Here is a 16,467-nt window from a genome sequence, read left to right on the forward strand (position 1 = left end):
GTGTGTGTGTGTGTGTAATCTGTACTGTATAAACATGTAGGAATGACAGGACGAGAGAAAGAAAGCTCTACAGGTGTGTGTCTGTAAACACTGCGTGCTCTTTCTTCACTGAGCTGAAGCCCTTCACCGGGTCTGCAAACTCCTCATCTCCAACAAACTGCAAAAAAAACCCAGAAAAGATCTCAATCTCACGCTGATCACAACATAACACACTGCAAAGACAGACAGTCCACCATCTCATAACACCTATACATCACATCAGCACACACACACACACGCGTGCCTCACCATGCCACTCTCAGTGCCCTGCTGCTCCGTGTCCCACGTCAGACCTGCCAGAGATTTCTTATCCTGTGTGTCAATCAGTTGACTAACGCTGCGGTGCAGGGAATTCTGGGAGTAGGCGTGGCTGAGCTGACTCTGACTGGGAACACGCAGCATGGATAAGGTGCTCTGGTAGCCCCGATTGCTGACGCCGAGCTTCGTATCGGTCAGAGCCTGAGCAAAAAAAAAAACAACCAGAGTGAAATAAACTGGTGGCACAGATTTTTTCCAGGTTCTCCAAAGCTCAGCACTATGAACTAAAAGATCCACCATGTTATTACCGTGCAAAAGTGAACAGCAACGTAAAAGGACAGGGAATTAAATGCGAGTGTTAACAACAAGGTTCTGGTCCGTCAGCGGAACCGAGGGCGGTTCTTTAACCAGGCCAACACCACACATGACAGGAAGGAGAGTTCGAGTGCCAAAGGTTTGCATCCCTCTTGGTTTTGCAGGAAAAAGCCGAAGAGATTTAAGATTTATTCTCATTCTGTTCATTTAATAGTTTTAGAACTGTTTTAATTATGTTGATAATAATAAAAATTGTATAGTTTTAGTCTCCGAGTTCAGAGCAACCTGGCTGAGAAAACCCATTCGGAAAACATCATGGTGCAGAACACCTGTGTGTGATTGGATGGGCATCTTGGTAGGCATTTCACACACACACACACACACGCACGCACGCACGCACGCATGCACGCACGCACCCCAAAAGCTCTTCCACTCCCAGCTAACCCCAGACTCAATCCTCATCCTTAATCCCAGTCACGGTCATGGGGTGTCACTAAAGGTGTCACTCAGCCATCCTGAGACTTTCTGCTCTTTAGACCTCACCGACCGATTGGTCCCAACACCATACTGTACTTCTGCCTCTGCTTTAAGCTAAAGGTGACGTCCGTCCCACCATTAAGACGTCTCTGCTCTTCATTTGATACAAACAGTTTGACTGTAATGGATCCCGACTGCAGTCACGCTGAACTTACGTACGGTTTTGTGTTGGTAACCTCAGCAAAGTGGACATCATGTTAACTAAAACACACTTCCTGTTACACAGCCGTTTTGAGCAAATAGCAGAAGGTTTATTACAGAAGGTTTATTAATGTTGGCTCTGTCCAGTATCACAATGAATGAACACGGGTTCCCTTTTGCGTCTGGGTTCCTCTTCAGGTTTCATCTTCATGTTTGTCACCTCTGACTCACTCGTTAGACACAAATTAATAAATAAATTAATAAACCCCCAGCTTAAAGGAAATTTATATCTGGAATTGATCTTTCTGTAGAGCTGCTCCACACAATCATCTGTAAAAAGCTTTAAATCATTTGATTTATTTATGTTTTTTTTTAAAAGAAAATAAAACCAGAATAATATTTTTTTTAGAACTTTATTAATCCCAGAGGGAAATTACTTCTTCGCATATCCCCAGTGGGGTCAGAGCGCGGGGTCAGCCATGATACGGCGCCCCTGGAGCAGTTAGGGTTAGGGGCCTCGCTCAAGGGCCCAACAGCGGCAACCCGGTGGATTACCACTGGTGGATAATTCTGTGTTTAATGTTACTTAGCGTTCAAGCAGCTAAATCCTTAACCTTTAACCTTTAACCTGACATGCTAACACCAGAGCTTAGCATCAGAGCCGACTCCAAAGAAATCAAAAGAAGGCAGCCAAAGTCCCTAAAGTTTTATAAATCATTATAAGACTAATTTTGTGTTTTAGACTTTAAGACTTTTAAACATCTGATTGGGTTACTGGTGTTAAAACCAAAGTTTATGACTATAGTTAGCATGCTAATCCATTTCGTGCTGTGGCTTTGTGTAGATGGGGAGGAATGTGGGCGGGGCTAAAGGAGTAAATAAAATAATCTTATTTAACTCACTATTCACTGTTGAACAATTTTCGCAATCGATGCTTCTTTATCATTAACACTATTATTAAGTGTTTAACTATTAAAAAAAAAGGAAGAAGAGTTTGAAGGAAATCAACGTGATCAGAAAACTGATCATCACATTAAACACCGACGGAGCTGTAATAAATATTCTGATATATATATATATATATATATATATATATATCCTCACACATTTTATACACATTCCTATAATTTTATTTTGATTGTGTGAAGCTGCGTTGCGACGATGTCCACTGGTACAGTAAACACTGTTAGGGATAAAAATGAACTGAAATCGAATTGTTGATTATTTCATTAAACATGAAACGCCCTTGTTTCCAACGCGGGTATGCAAACCTTTATCCTCTATCCTCTACTCCTCATCAGCATTTCAGCTGGAAGAAGATGAAAGAAAAAAAAAATCCAACTGAAACCAAAATATATAGAAAGGAGGAGAAAAACATGCTGTTTCATAATAAAGCCAATAAATAAAATGCAGGCTGAAACAAAAATAAACTGCCAAAACCACCAAACACACGTCCTGCTCGGGACAAGCCAGATGCTGTACCTCAGTGTGCATGGTAAAGCCCTTTAACATTACACTGCTGGACGAGTCCGGGACATTGTCAAACTGTGAGGAGAGAGTGAGCTGTGAGAGAGAGAGAGAGAGAGAAAAATAAGTGCTTACCATCCCTCCATCAGACTGAAGGAGAGCAGTAGAGGCATGGTTAGGGCAGAGCTCAGAGCACGGCCCCTGCGGCACCAAGAGCACCCCAAAACCAACAGCAGGAGGAGAACAGAAAGGGGTTCAGAGATAATAAGGAGCATTAAAGTCTCACGAAATGGAAAAAAAAAAAGATCTAGCAGTTGATTTAATTATCTTTAGATCATGTTGGTATTTCTGAGTTATTTATCTACAAGCTGAAAAGGGGTAATAATGGCTGACCAGCACCCTCTTGTGATCATTTGGTGCAGGTACATGAGAAAAAAGTAAAAAGAGAGAAAAGAAACTGGTGTATACAGTACAGCCACATTAATACGAAAATCTACCCCCACCTCATTCATGCCACCCTGTCCCACCTCATTCATGCCACCCTGCCCCAGCTCATTCATGCCACCCTGCCCCACCTCATTCATGCCACCCTGCCCCAGCTCATTCATGCCACCCTGCCCCACCTCATTCATGCCACCCTGCCCCAGCTCATCCATGCCACCCTTCTAGCCAATCATGTGGCAGTTTTACACATGTTCCCAGGTCCTGATGAACTGCCATGAAACCTGGCTGATTTAATAAAGGCATGATTGAGCGGGGTGCAGGTATTCCTATTAATGTGGCCAGTGTGTGTAGGAAACAAATAATATGCCAAATAAAGCAAAACAATCAGACCAATATCAGTTTATCAGCATGCAATTAGTATTTTAATCTGATGTAAGCCTACGCCTGGTCTCCCAATAACACACAGATGAACCTGGTCATTAAATACGTTTTCACAGAAACATTTCCCAGTCTATCAATTTTCTACAAAAGTGTTTCTCGTGGACTCTGATACAGTTTTTGCTCTGTTGCTGGATAACATTAGTTTGTAATGTAAATGTAATCTGTAAATGATATTTTTTTCCCCTCACTTGCCCTAAGTAATATTTATAGTATCGTATTTATAGCTTTGGCTCTATCGCTGTACATACATTCTGTACTACTTATAAAAATCAGTTATTAAGTCACATTTATGGTGATTTGAGTCCTGTATACAGTATCTTCAGATTCCTGGTCCACTAAGTTTCATTTAGATAATTTTGATTGAAGTTTATTACTGTATCACATCCGGTTGCTGAGATATGGTCAGGGGGAGTGTGTGTATGAGGAGAGCCAGTGGAAATCCGATTTTTAGAATATATAAATGAGAATCTCCCCGTGCTTGGTGGGTTTCCTCCGGGTCCTCCGGTTTCCTCCCACAGTCCAAAGATATGCAGGTTAGGCTAACTGGTTTTCCCAAATTGCCAGTAGTGTGTGAATGAGTGTGTGAGGGTGTGTATGTGTGTGTGCCCTGTGATGGATTGGCACCCTGTCCAGGCTGTACCCTGCGTCATGCCCTACGGCTCCCTAACACGCAGTCTCACTTTAACACCAGCATTTTCGTGCTAGCCATAAAGGTAACTTCACTAGCAGGGCGTGTTTACAATGAAAAAATGTTTTTTTTCTATGACTGATGGAGTGATCAGCTTGGATGGTGTTCATTAAAGTGCTTTAGGATAAAAAAAGTTCTGTTGAAGGATCAGGAAGATAAGGGATTTCGCACACTGCCCTCTAGTGGCCATAGCGCAAAACTGACCTGTGCAACATGTGACCTGGCACATGTGCTTTTATCATTATTTATCCAGACACATTTTGTACTTTCCAAGAACTTATAAATGGACTTTCTATAAATGCAACTTTTTTTTGCATGTTATAACCTGCATATTGTATAAGTTTAGTCTATATGTCTATACGCTACATGCTATAGCTCTGAATTTAAGAGTGTGTGTAATACTGACTGCTCCACTGAACTCTAACTTAAGAATAAGTGAAGTGTTGTGTGTGTCCTCTGACCAGGTACGAGTCCCCAGGTGGGTATTTGGGGCTTCTCCTTTGCAGCGGTTGAAGCGGCGCCCTCTCTCTGATGAAGCATGGCTTTCTGAGGGCTCGGCGCAGCACCAGACCCAACAACACAGCCACCAGCAGCAAACCCACAAAGGCCATGAGGATGATGAACCACAGCTCCGTGTAGAACCTGTATCCCGATGCATACTGGCCAGTCTTACCACCCGAGGTCGGCTCGGTGGCATCTGTTCAGGGGGAACATTTTATTTTAGATAACATTCAAATAATAAAGTGAAAAATGCTAATGCGCAGTAGATAAGGAAAAGTCACTACACACACAGGACGCTACATGGGCTTAAATATTTACTTTGGTTTAGAATTTATATATTGAATGAATTAAGATCTAAATTCAAAGTAGTGCAAGAAATTTAATACAACGCATCTTACATGGACCGCTAACATGGCCATGTCCTGGTCACATGATCAACATTTATTCACTTAAATGAAATCCATGAGAAAAGCAGGAGGACACGGAATAGGCATAACCTTACCTAGACCGGTAGCGGTGTTGTACTTGATTACGGGGGAACTGGCACTGCCACTGTCTGTCGTACACGTTACTTGAAAGACAAACGCTAGGAAGAGAGGTTTGTGTCGAGATCAGTGAGAAAATGAGAGAGAGTGAGAGAGAGAAAGAGGGAAAAGAGAAAGAGATAAACTATTAAAGGAGTGGTAAAGGTGTCCGATAATGTAACTGAAAAGGCCGCGGCTAATTAGCAGGTCAATTTACATCAAATGTGACATCATGCATCACACTGAAATATACAGAGCTGCTATGCTATGCCATAAATAAATAGCAATCATAATAAATAGCTTTGATTCTATTCAAATGAAATCTTGAATTTTGGCTGGATAAAAAGTTACAAACTTTTAAAGATACGAACATGCACTCTGCATACAGATCTGGACGCAAATGAAGGTAATTAATACTTTTATCTGAGGTCCGGGGAACGTAGACGAAGCTGTGGAAGCCACTGTAAAGGCGAAGGCCACTTTCGGTCAGGGCGTAATCACTCAGAGGTCCGTTCAGAAAGAAAGATCCGCTCCAGTCCACGAACACCAGGGTCAGGTTACTCTGCACCACAAACGGCTCCTTATACTGTGGGGCTACAACAATGTCACAATAAGGTCAGACTCAACTGTCATAACAAGACTTTGTAAGAGAAACTGGGAGTTTTAGGGATATAGTACCTTCTTTTAGTGTAGTGATGGAGACCCAGACAGATGCTGCACTCCCCATGTTGTTATATGAGACTACACGGACCTCGTAGGTGGTGTAGGGGAGGAGTGCGGTGACATTGAGACTCAGCCCCTTCCCGAAGAACCTGGTCTCCACCGGTCCTACGGAACAGGGCACTGGCACTGGTTGCAGTGGTTGGGGACAAGCCGTCCGCATCAGCAGCTCACAGCTACCGCAGAGAGCCAAAAAGAGAATATTTGGTAAACAAATGTACACTAATGTCTAAATGTTTTGTTATAGAAACCGAAGGTCTGTTTATTGCAAAGCACCTCTCGATGATGCCGTTGGGCTGCAGGGGTTCATCCCACTCGAGTAGAGCCGATCGGGACGTTAGAGTTACGAGTCGAGGCGGAGGCTGCTGGGATGGAACCGAGGCCTGAGTACGGAGCTCGCTCACTGGGCCACGGGTGCAACACATGAAGCAGGTACAAGCCTCCACCCTGATAGAGTATGTGGTGAAAGGCATGAGGTCATGCAGTGTCTGCTGCCGTGACGTCCCCTCTGACAACTAGACGGGAAGAAAAGGGAGATTTGTTGGCTGTTGAGATGGAACAACGAGTGAATGAATGATGAATGGGTGGATGAATAAAAAAACTAATGAATAAATAGGGGATGTAAGGATAAATGACGAGCTGGATGGTGTACAGTCTTATGCAAAAGTTTAGGCACCCCTTGATAACAGTTTTTCGTGATTTTTTCAATTAAAAAGATCTCACAACACAGTCTCTCTTGGAAATGGAAAAAATGCACAATATTTTTAGCAAACATTGATGCATAGTTACTTCTTATGCTATAAATTGAACAAAAATAAAAAATAAAAACATTTTTATGCCACTGTGCAAAACTTAAGACACCCAAAGAGTTCCCGAGTCTCAGATTCTTTTTACAAGGTTTCAGACCTTAATTAGCTCGTTAGCTCGGATGCATGGCAACAGCTGTCATTAGTAAATGCCAATTTAAAAGCTTTACAAATACTTTGACTCATCAAAACCTTGTGCACACACTTGCGGACACTCAACAACCATGGGTTCCTCTAAGCAGCTGTGTAAGACTTTAAAAATAAAAGTTATTGATGCCCACAATGCAGGAGAAAGCTACAAGAAGAAAGCAAAGCGTTGTCAGCTTACAGTTTCCAGTGAGAAATGTAATTAAGAGACGGCAGTTCAGGAGAACTGTGGGGGTCAAGATGAAATCTGGAAGACCAAGAAAACTCTTGGAGAGAACTGCTCGTATGCTGGACAGAAAGAAAAAATCAAAACCCCCATTTGACTGCAAAAAACCTGCAGGAAGATTTAGCAGAACTCAGGAGTGGTGGTGCACCGTTCCACAAGACCTTCAGGGAAGAGTCAGCAGAAGAAAACCTTACCTGCATTCCAATCATAAAATCCAACGTTAGAACTATGCAACAAAAGCCTGACGCGTTATAGAAACAAGTGCTGCGGACTGATGAAGTTAAAATAGAACTCTTGGGCCACAATCAGCAAAGGCATGTTTGGAGAAAAAAAGGAGCAGCATTTGATGAAAAGTACACCTTGCCAACTATTAAGCATGGGGGTGGATCTGTCATGCTTTGGGGTTGTGTTGCAGCCAGTGGCACAGGAAACAGATGGAGAGAAGAATGGATTCCACTAAATACCATCAAACATCACACCATCTGTAAAAAAGCTGAAGCTGAAAAGAGGACGGCTCCTACAACAGGACAATGATCCTAAACATACCTCTAAATCCACTATGGAATACCTCAAGAGACACAAGCTGAAGGTTTTGGAACGGACACCACAGTCCCCTGATTTAAACATCATTAAAAATTTGTGGGTAGATCTTAAAAGAGCTGTGCATGCAAGACGACCAAAGAATATTACAGAACTGGACGCCTTTTGCAAGGAAGAATAGGAGAAAATCCCAAGTACAGAATTGACAGACTTTCAGCTGGCTATAGAAAGCGTTTGCAAACTGTGATATCAGAGGAGGTGTTACTAGGTACTGATTATGTAGGGTGCCCAAACTTTTGTGCAGTGCCACAATAATGTGTGTATCTTTGTTCAATTTATGACTTAAAAAGTAACTATGCATTCATGTTTGCTGACAATATTGTGCATTTTTTCCATTCCCGAGATAGACTGCTTGGAAAGTAAACAAAGACTGCAAAGTTAACATCTTTTCAATAAAAAAAAAAAAAATCAAAATCTGTTATTTACCAAGGGGTGTCTAAACTTTTGCATAAGACTGTATAGCAGGTGGGTGACTTGATGGCTGGGTAAGTGGTTGATGGTTTGTTTGCTGGAATGGTTGGGTGGTTGGATGGATGGACGATGGATGGATGGTTTGTTGTTGGGATTAATAATCAGTTGGTATTTGGGGTATTTGGATGATTACATGGAAAGATGTAGTTTGCTTGAATGATCCACATCCAGATGCTTTCACTGATTTCAGACATTTAGATATCAGAGCCGTTCCACGTATCTTAATGAAGAATTATACAACTGTCTCACTGCGTTATTCTAATAACAACACGTCAGGTTGAATGCCATAGTGAAGACAATGGTTGTGTTGCTGTGTAATGAATGCGGAGGTGTACCAGCAGGTGTGAGTCTTGTTTCTGATCAAACACCCTGTAGATGGTGACGATGCCATTGGGCTTGGCAGGAGGGCTGATATCCACCACGGCAGAGGTGGCATGGATGTGTAGGAATGTGGGAGGGCTCACACCCTCGGGAGGAGCTGGACCAGTCCGACCCATAGTCCAGGGGCTTCCTGTGCGTCCTGCAGAGTTCACGGCCCACACCTGAAAAAAACAGCGACCCTTTTACAAGGTGCTCTTAAGAATAGGTTACCAAGAACTCCAACATCTGGACAGTAGTTCAGTCCCAATATTGTAAGTTAATAATAGTCAATAGTGTTCGTCTTTACTGCAGTATGGAATCGTTCAGCATTATTTAAAACTGAATTGTAAAACATTCTAAAGTGTTTGTGAAATTACCATTAATTTGGACATTTCTCCATGGAGAACCTGTTTAAACTGTATATTTATATACATCTCTGGAAAAAAAATAAGAGACCACTGTAAAATAATCAGTTTCTTATGTTTTTTTTTCTTACGTGTTGGTAAGATGAACTGTTTTGTAACTATTGTTATTTAGAGTGTATATTTAAGGGAAATGACATCATCATAACACATCAAAATAACCCAGTTAGCTCATGCAGTATTTGCAGAGCTTTAATAACTTAAATAAAATGAGTTTATGAGTATGAGTATAAGTATGTAATGATGCTTTGGCGAAATAACATTAAGAAAATCAGTATTTAGTGGAATAACCCAGATTTGCATTTACAGCTTTCATGTGTTTTGTCTCTCTACCAGTTTGTCATACTGCTGTTAGGGAACTTTATACGACCCTTTTTACAAAGAACCAAACAGCTCAGCTTTACTTGATGGTTTGTGGCCCTCCATCTTCCTCTTGATGACATTCCAGTAGTTTTCTGGAGTAAATTGCAGTGCGTTAAAAGCGTATAAGCATATAAGCGTTTTGTTGTTGTTGTTGAATTAAATCAAGAAAATCACAACTCAAGCTGAATAAACAAGTCAAGCTGAGAGGCTGAAGGGGACATTTGGACTTCACTAGCGGGTCAGTGAACGTGACACTGAGGTTGGTCCAGTAAGACCGTACCCGAAGCTCCTCGTCTTTCAGCACACACTCCCTCCCTCCCACTTCCTCCACCTGCTACTCACAGGAACTTCATCCTGTCTTGTCTACACCTCACATCCCAAAACTGCCAGCATCCATTACGCATCGTCTTTCTGCGAAATCTACATGGAAATTGCATTTCACCTTCGTTAAGGCGCGCGTGAACACACCGATAGGTAACGTAATCTTATTTTGGCGAGGAGCTGTTGGTGTAATTAGGGAGGAGGAACAGCGAAAGGTCAGCCGGGGTCTCGATTTGCATGAGTAAGTAATTTGTAGACTGTCAGTTGGAATGGAGGCGACAGATGGATGTTCTCGCAGATAGGGTTAAATTAGCCTCAATAATAGGCAATTAGACTGTGATCAATCAGAATGATAGATCTAAATGGCAATATGTAGGGACTGCATGCTGCACTGCATCCTTGTCTGGAGACTGATGTCGACACGAGTGTGAGGGCTGTAGGAGTGTGATCTGGTGGCGGCGCTCGTGGTCACACAAAGGCCATCGTGTCAGCCTAAAGACTGAAAAGGTCAACTCAGGACGCGTAAGACGGAGGACGAAAGCGAGTTCACTCGGACACGTTATAGAGATTCAGAAAACCCCATAAACATTCGTTTATAAATGAATAACAGAGAAAAAGTTAGAAGGTAGCTTTCCACTGCGTGACTAGGACATCCGCACGTCCTTGTGTGTGGAGCGGACCTTTTTACTGCAGCACCAGCACTTGCATACTGAGCTGTTACTCCAGTAATTAGGAGAAAATAAAAATATGTCATGTGTGAGCTCTAATGGATTTGGGTTTAAGCAGTGAGGTGAGAGTCTGCCCGGCGACAGGTTCCGGGAGCGCTCCACCACGCCCCGCTCATCACTCACCGGGCCAAAAAGCAACCGCTTCCAACTGGAGAGCTAATTAAGGTTCGGCATAAAAGTGTCAATAAAATATGTAGCTCACGCTGCTCATGGAACAGGTTTGGTTCTGCTGAGAGTCGAAGTGAAGGAAATCCTGAGCGAGATGAAAGAAGCTGCGCGTTATGATATTTTCGATAAAGACATCAATCACGTTAGAAACGATGAGGCCCTGCGATCTCGTTACAACACGAAACCTCATAATGTAGTGAAATTACAAACACGGCGGTGTTAAAGTGCACAGGTTAAAACACAGACAGCTTCCACTCAGACGCTGTCAGCATTCTCTCTCCAGGGAGAGCAAATTGGTATTAAAAGGTCTTTCCGATGCTTGTACTTATAAAAGGCAACGATGGCTAATTCGATGGCTTCGATCGTAATCAGCAGCGCGACGCCGTGCCAGAGATTAATCGTCCTGTCACCTGTCCGTTGTTGCTCGGCCCCTGTCATAAATTACAGCTCATAAATAAAATGGAACAATCAGGCAGAGTCTATCAATTTATCCCACGACCAGCCCATGCCTCTCACACCTGACAATCAAATGCTAATGTTATTTTGCTCTAAAGGCTAGCCTGTCAATTAAGAAGGATCCTTTAAAGTGGAGCAATGCTATGAATATTGGTGCTAGATTAAATACCTGTCATTAAACTAAAGGCAGGCGGTGCGGCTGAAACGGCCCAGAGACCTCATTAACCACCACGAGTGGTCTACCTGTACACGGTCTAGATTTAAAATGGGGTACGACCATACACTCAAAACATGGTATCGGGGCTAAAAAGTGTCTCACCTCGGTGAAAAAGTGACAGGATCATAAAACACCATTTTAATACCATTCATAACACTTAATGCTTCTTATCTCCTCATCCATGCCTTATTTTTGTAAATATTCGCACATGTTTATATTTTTATTAGATAAAAAGAAACATATTTGCTAAATACAATTTCATGCCCTTTCATGTTTTAGTGTCTTTTTTTTAGTTTAAATTGTCATTCAGATGAAACTTTAGTGCCAATTCAGTGACGTGGTTACGGACACTACGGATTTTTTGCTTTTTAAGCTTTTACCAAAAATCTATTTAAGCAACTGTTTTTACAGGTCATGTGCTTTTAAAAGTTTACACCAATTTCAGTATCGATACTTATAAAGAAATATAAATAATTAGCATATTAAATGATCATTGTTTGAAGAGAGACAGTATGACACTGAAAAATGGCAATTTTCAGGACACATATAAAATCATCTCTTTAAAACGCTTGGAGTTAGCAACTTGAAATTTTTATAGAGATGAGATCGGTCACTTCTATGTTGCATAAACTTCAGGAGGAGCTTCTTTGGTACATACATTTTTTTAAAATTATATGTTTAACTTAAACTACTACTACTACTACTACTAATAATAATAATAATAAAACTGGCACCACCACTGTGTTTTGGGCAACAAGTAAGTTATAAAAGTTAATTAGTAGTTTTTCTTTAATTTAGTGAAACACAAAACAAACACAAAAACACTAAACTACAAAAGCTACGTCACCTGGTACTCGTAGGCCGTGTAGGGCAGCAGCTTGTGGTCATGATAGACAGTCGAGATGTTGCGATAGACAAGTGTAGGCTGGCTTCCTGTTTCTTCACCGAGTCTCCTATAAAGCTCATAGTGCAGGAGTTTTCCATTTGCTTGGGCCGGAGGAGACCACGAGAGCAGGAAAATGTTCTGCAATCCCTCCGAGTCTGTCTGCAGCTCCAGCAGGGGTGCGCTCTGTCCAGCAGGGGGCGCCTCCTGAGTCTGAATCGAGGACCAGTCGCTTGCAGCACATCCGAGCAAAGTGCAAGCCTCCACTCGCACCTCATACCTGAGAAAGAGTCGCATGCAGACGCTCAAACTCGGCATGTCCCTGTCACAGTGTAGTGTATAAGCATGGATGATCCACACCTATTAGATATTTTTATATTTTTAGTTTTAAATACAATATTTTTGGAACAAGGTAGCATCAGTAGTGGCAGAAGGATTCAGGGAGAAAAGAGGAAATGAGAGAAGGTCATCTGAGAGAATAAAGCCCTCTGAGCTTATCTTAACATAAGTTTATAGACATGGCTTCCCAAGCATCCTTCATCTGATCAGAGATCAGAGACTTCATGGAAGTCAGAGTAACATAAAGGATCACAGGTAAAAGACTCAAGATCCTAAAACTTTTTGTTATTTCTCTGGATTTCTCGCTCCTCTCTTTAATTATCCTTTGTACCTGTACGTCCCTATTATGACTTCTGCAGTAGATCTGTTTGGAAAAGTGACACAACAGTGTTAGAGGAGAAGGAGAAAACCAACCTGACTAAAAATATCATTGGGAAGTGTAGTTTGTAAAATACAGTAAGTCCAAAAGATTTAAAAGAAATTGTTTAAGAAAAAAAAATGCAGAGCATCAAAACAGAGCATCGTCATTACACAACTCGTGCCAACTCGGTGACATTCATAAACATCTACAGTGAAGTGTAATTGTTCGTAAAATAATTAAGTGTAAAATGTGTGATATTTATACGAGAGGTGGTCATAAAATTCCAGTTATCTTATGAAAAAAGTGTTAAAAATAATAATATAATTTATGAACATTGCCTCTTGTTTTAGAAGAACTGGTGGTACAGTTCCCCGAGAAGCCACTAGGGGGGCAAAACCCAAAATGGCGCGCATGGTTGAAAAAGCTGAAGAGGGCTTCTTTACGGCACACGTCAGGCCATTCAGCTCACAAAACAGAGAAATGGCGGACGAATTGGGATATGACCCCCCCCCCCCCCCACACACACACACTCTCCTGACATTGGACCCAGCGACTTCTTCCTCTTCCATTACATCATCGCAGGCGCTTGATGATGACGAGGTGATGACCGAGGATTAGCCGAAGAAGAAGGCTTCCAAAGACGTCTCCACCGGCTCATCCATCGTTTGGAGAAGTGTAGAGTGGGTGGAGGATGCGTAGAGAAGGACTAAGGTCACAGCCAACATTCGCTTTCATTACATTACTCTTAGCAATAATAACACATTTATGACCGCCCCTAGTATATGTGCAGCACTGTGATGCTGAGTCTATGAGTGTTTATGTTTCCTGTATCTCCAGACCACATACAGTATGATGCAAAGTTTTGGACTTAGTGGTGTAAAGTGTGCTCTAACGCCTACTGTACCTGTGGTAGGGCTTTAGAGCAGTGAGAGAGAAACTGCGGCTCTGGAAGGCGCTGTGATGCGGTGCGAAGACCACCCTCTTCACGTTGGGCTCGGCTGGGTCACGTGTGTAAAGCGAGTAGCTGATGATCACCCCGTTTGTTCGTGCCGGGGGCTCCCACTGCACCAGCACGCTAAGAGGCGCAAGGGTCTGCAGCTGCGGAGGAGCGACTCCGGATGGAACCGAAGGCTGTGTGCGAGCCACTTCTGTGGGGCTGGTGGTCGTACCCTGGCTGTTATTAGCCGTGACCGTGTAGCTGTACTCAATGCTGGGCAGCAACATAAAGTCATGGTAGCGTGTATCCATGCCGGTGTATATGAGGTGGCCGTCACGCCGGAGTTCGTAACCTGTGATAACCCCGTTTGGATGATCGGGCTCTTTCCATGACACCTCCACTGACTCGGGGCCTGTGACTTTCAAAACTGGGGCTGGCATGCTAGCAGGCGGGGCCTCTTTGGTTAGAGTAGACGTGGGCAGACTGGCTGTGCAGCCTCCATTAGTGCAGGCTGTTAAAGTAAGCGTATATGGAGCGTGCGGCTGTAGATTAGACACCTGGACACTTAGCTTTTTCCCGCGGTAAACCACCTCGCTGTTGACCTGGAGGATGTACTCCACAATCTCCCCATTCTGAATGGATGGTACAGTCCATGATGCATTCAGGGAGCGGGATGTAATACCGGACACAACGGGTGGCTCGACTATTGCCGGTGCCGCCTCTAACGTTCGAACCGTAGTCGGTTTGCTGGTAACGCAGCCAGATACTGTGCACGCGGTTACAGCGTAGCTGTAGTCAGTGTACGCGGTCAAATCCTCGTCAGTGTAGTTTAACACAGACGAGTCAAAGCTGAAATGGAAGCCAATGTCATCTCTCTGAATCCTGTAACCCAAAAGGACACCATTGGCCTCCAATGGCGGTGTCCAATTTACAAAGAGCTCATTAGGGCGGCCCTCTAGATGACTTACAGTTGGTGGCGGCAGCCCATTCGGGGGAGCTTGCTTCGTTTGAACAGTCACCCCCGGGCTATCGGTTGACCCTGCTGTGTTCGTAACCCGCACCTGAAATTTATACCTGCTCCAGGGCTTCAGGCCAGAGACATTGCAGGAGAAGCTAAGTGCCTGGACGTCTCGTTCTGTACAGACAACCTTGGCTTGTCCTGTGTCAACGTCGTCCTCATCACTCTTCACTGACAATACTTGATAATATAGGATTCTCCCATTAGCTTTTCCGGGTGGCACCCAGTGGAGCTCCACGGTGTCAGCGCCAATGTCCTGGACACTAGGGGGCAGCTGTGAGGAGGGAGGGGCCTCGTCAGTGGTGATATGCTGTGGGACAGTCCTGGTGCAGCCTGCCTCTGTGCAAGCCTCAAGAACCAACGAATATGTGGTGTAGGGTTCCAAGCGGCGGAACAGGAACTGGCGTGAAAGACCACTGAACTCCAGGTTATCATCACTGTAGATGTTATAAGTCTGGAGAGGAGACACAACACAACACATCCTACATTTCTTATGTGTACAGGACATTTTTGTCGCCCTTCTGAAAATAATAAAAATACCTTAATGACGCCATTGGGCGAGGCAGGTTCTGGCCAGTGCAGCAGCAGTGCACGTCCGTGTTCTCTCTTCTCCACGGTGAAGTTGGTCAGACCACTGGGAGAAGCCTGTAAAGTCCGAACTGTAGCCCAAGGGCTGCAGGCACTACCTGCTCTGTTCACCGCCTCCACACACACACTGTAGGTGGTGTACGGTTCTAAACCAAATACATGGGCCTGGTGCACATCCCCCTGAACCGGAACACACACACACACACACACACACACACACACACACATATTCACATATTCAGTGAAATCAACAATTATCATTCCCTGTCATATTTATTGAAGCTCATAATTATGTAAAAAAAAGAACCCATTCAATTCTTAAATAGTGCAGTTGTTCTTTAAACAAAACAAATGTTGGCGTGCATGGCATCAGTAGGAAGATCTGGTGCCAACAGTCAGTCCCTCGGCCCCCTGCTAGCTTTTACACCCGCCTATCATGACACCAGGAGGCGATGGGCCGTTTAAAAGGTACCTTTTTAACGTGGTGAAATATGGAACGCGCTTGGGCTATAAACGTGGCAAACATATGCACACTGTCAATAGCAACAGCTGCTTCATTCCACTTTATTTCGGCACTGAGACTTATATCTGGCCCCTAGATGGCAATGCTATCAAACACTTTCCCAAACACGGATGCTGCGATATTAACGAGCACATGCGCTCGCTGAACCAAGACACTCAAGGCAGCCATTAAAAAGCGACTAAGACGATTGATTTTGGTTATAGATTTTCAAATAAATGTTAACAGCACGGATTCCTAAAATGGGATGTGCTTAAGTTTTGATTAACAGAATTGGAATACATTTAATACTATGCAAAACAGGCATTAAATAATATCCTGATCCGAACACACACCGCTCTGTACCGCGTGTGCTACTGCTGCTGGTGAACTTCGACAACTTGGGTTAAGACGTTGAATTTTGAACCCCGTGCCCAGGACCCTGGAAAGGCGAGACTCGCACAGATCCCATCCTGACAAAA

The 16,467-nt window shown here is 43.4% G+C and overlaps 1 protein-coding gene across 1 annotated transcript in view; it reads right to left on the bottom strand.

Moving 5' to 3' along the window:
* The window catches only part of ush2a (Usher syndrome 2A (autosomal recessive, mild)), a 213,367-nt gene continuing 196,900 nt past the window's right edge, over positions 1-16,467 (bottom strand). The window contains exons 61-73 of the mRNA XM_053509206.1: positions 15,439-15,666; positions 13,848-15,352; positions 12,208-12,523; positions 8,661-8,867; positions 6,352-6,590; positions 6,034-6,251; positions 5,773-5,949; positions 5,334-5,417; positions 4,792-5,027; positions 2,893-2,958; positions 2,773-2,835; positions 289-498; positions 1-157 (exon numbers count right to left, since the gene is read on the bottom strand). Of these exons, the coding sequence (XP_053365181.1) occupies positions 68-157; positions 289-498; positions 2,773-2,835; positions 2,893-2,958; positions 4,792-5,027; positions 5,334-5,417; positions 5,773-5,949; positions 6,034-6,251; positions 6,352-6,590; positions 8,661-8,867; positions 12,208-12,523; positions 13,848-15,352; positions 15,439-15,666 (3,639 nt within the window). The 3' untranslated portion in view covers positions 1-67. The remainder of the gene's footprint in view (positions 158-288; positions 499-2,772; positions 2,836-2,892; positions 2,959-4,791; positions 5,028-5,333; positions 5,418-5,772; positions 5,950-6,033; positions 6,252-6,351; positions 6,591-8,660; positions 8,868-12,207; positions 12,524-13,847; positions 15,353-15,438; positions 15,667-16,467) is intronic.

This window comes from Clarias gariepinus, chromosome 13 (assembly GCF_024256425.1).
Source record: "Clarias gariepinus isolate MV-2021 ecotype Netherlands chromosome 13, CGAR_prim_01v2, whole genome shotgun sequence".
Taxonomy (NCBI): domain Eukaryota; kingdom Metazoa; phylum Chordata; class Actinopteri; order Siluriformes; family Clariidae; genus Clarias; species Clarias gariepinus.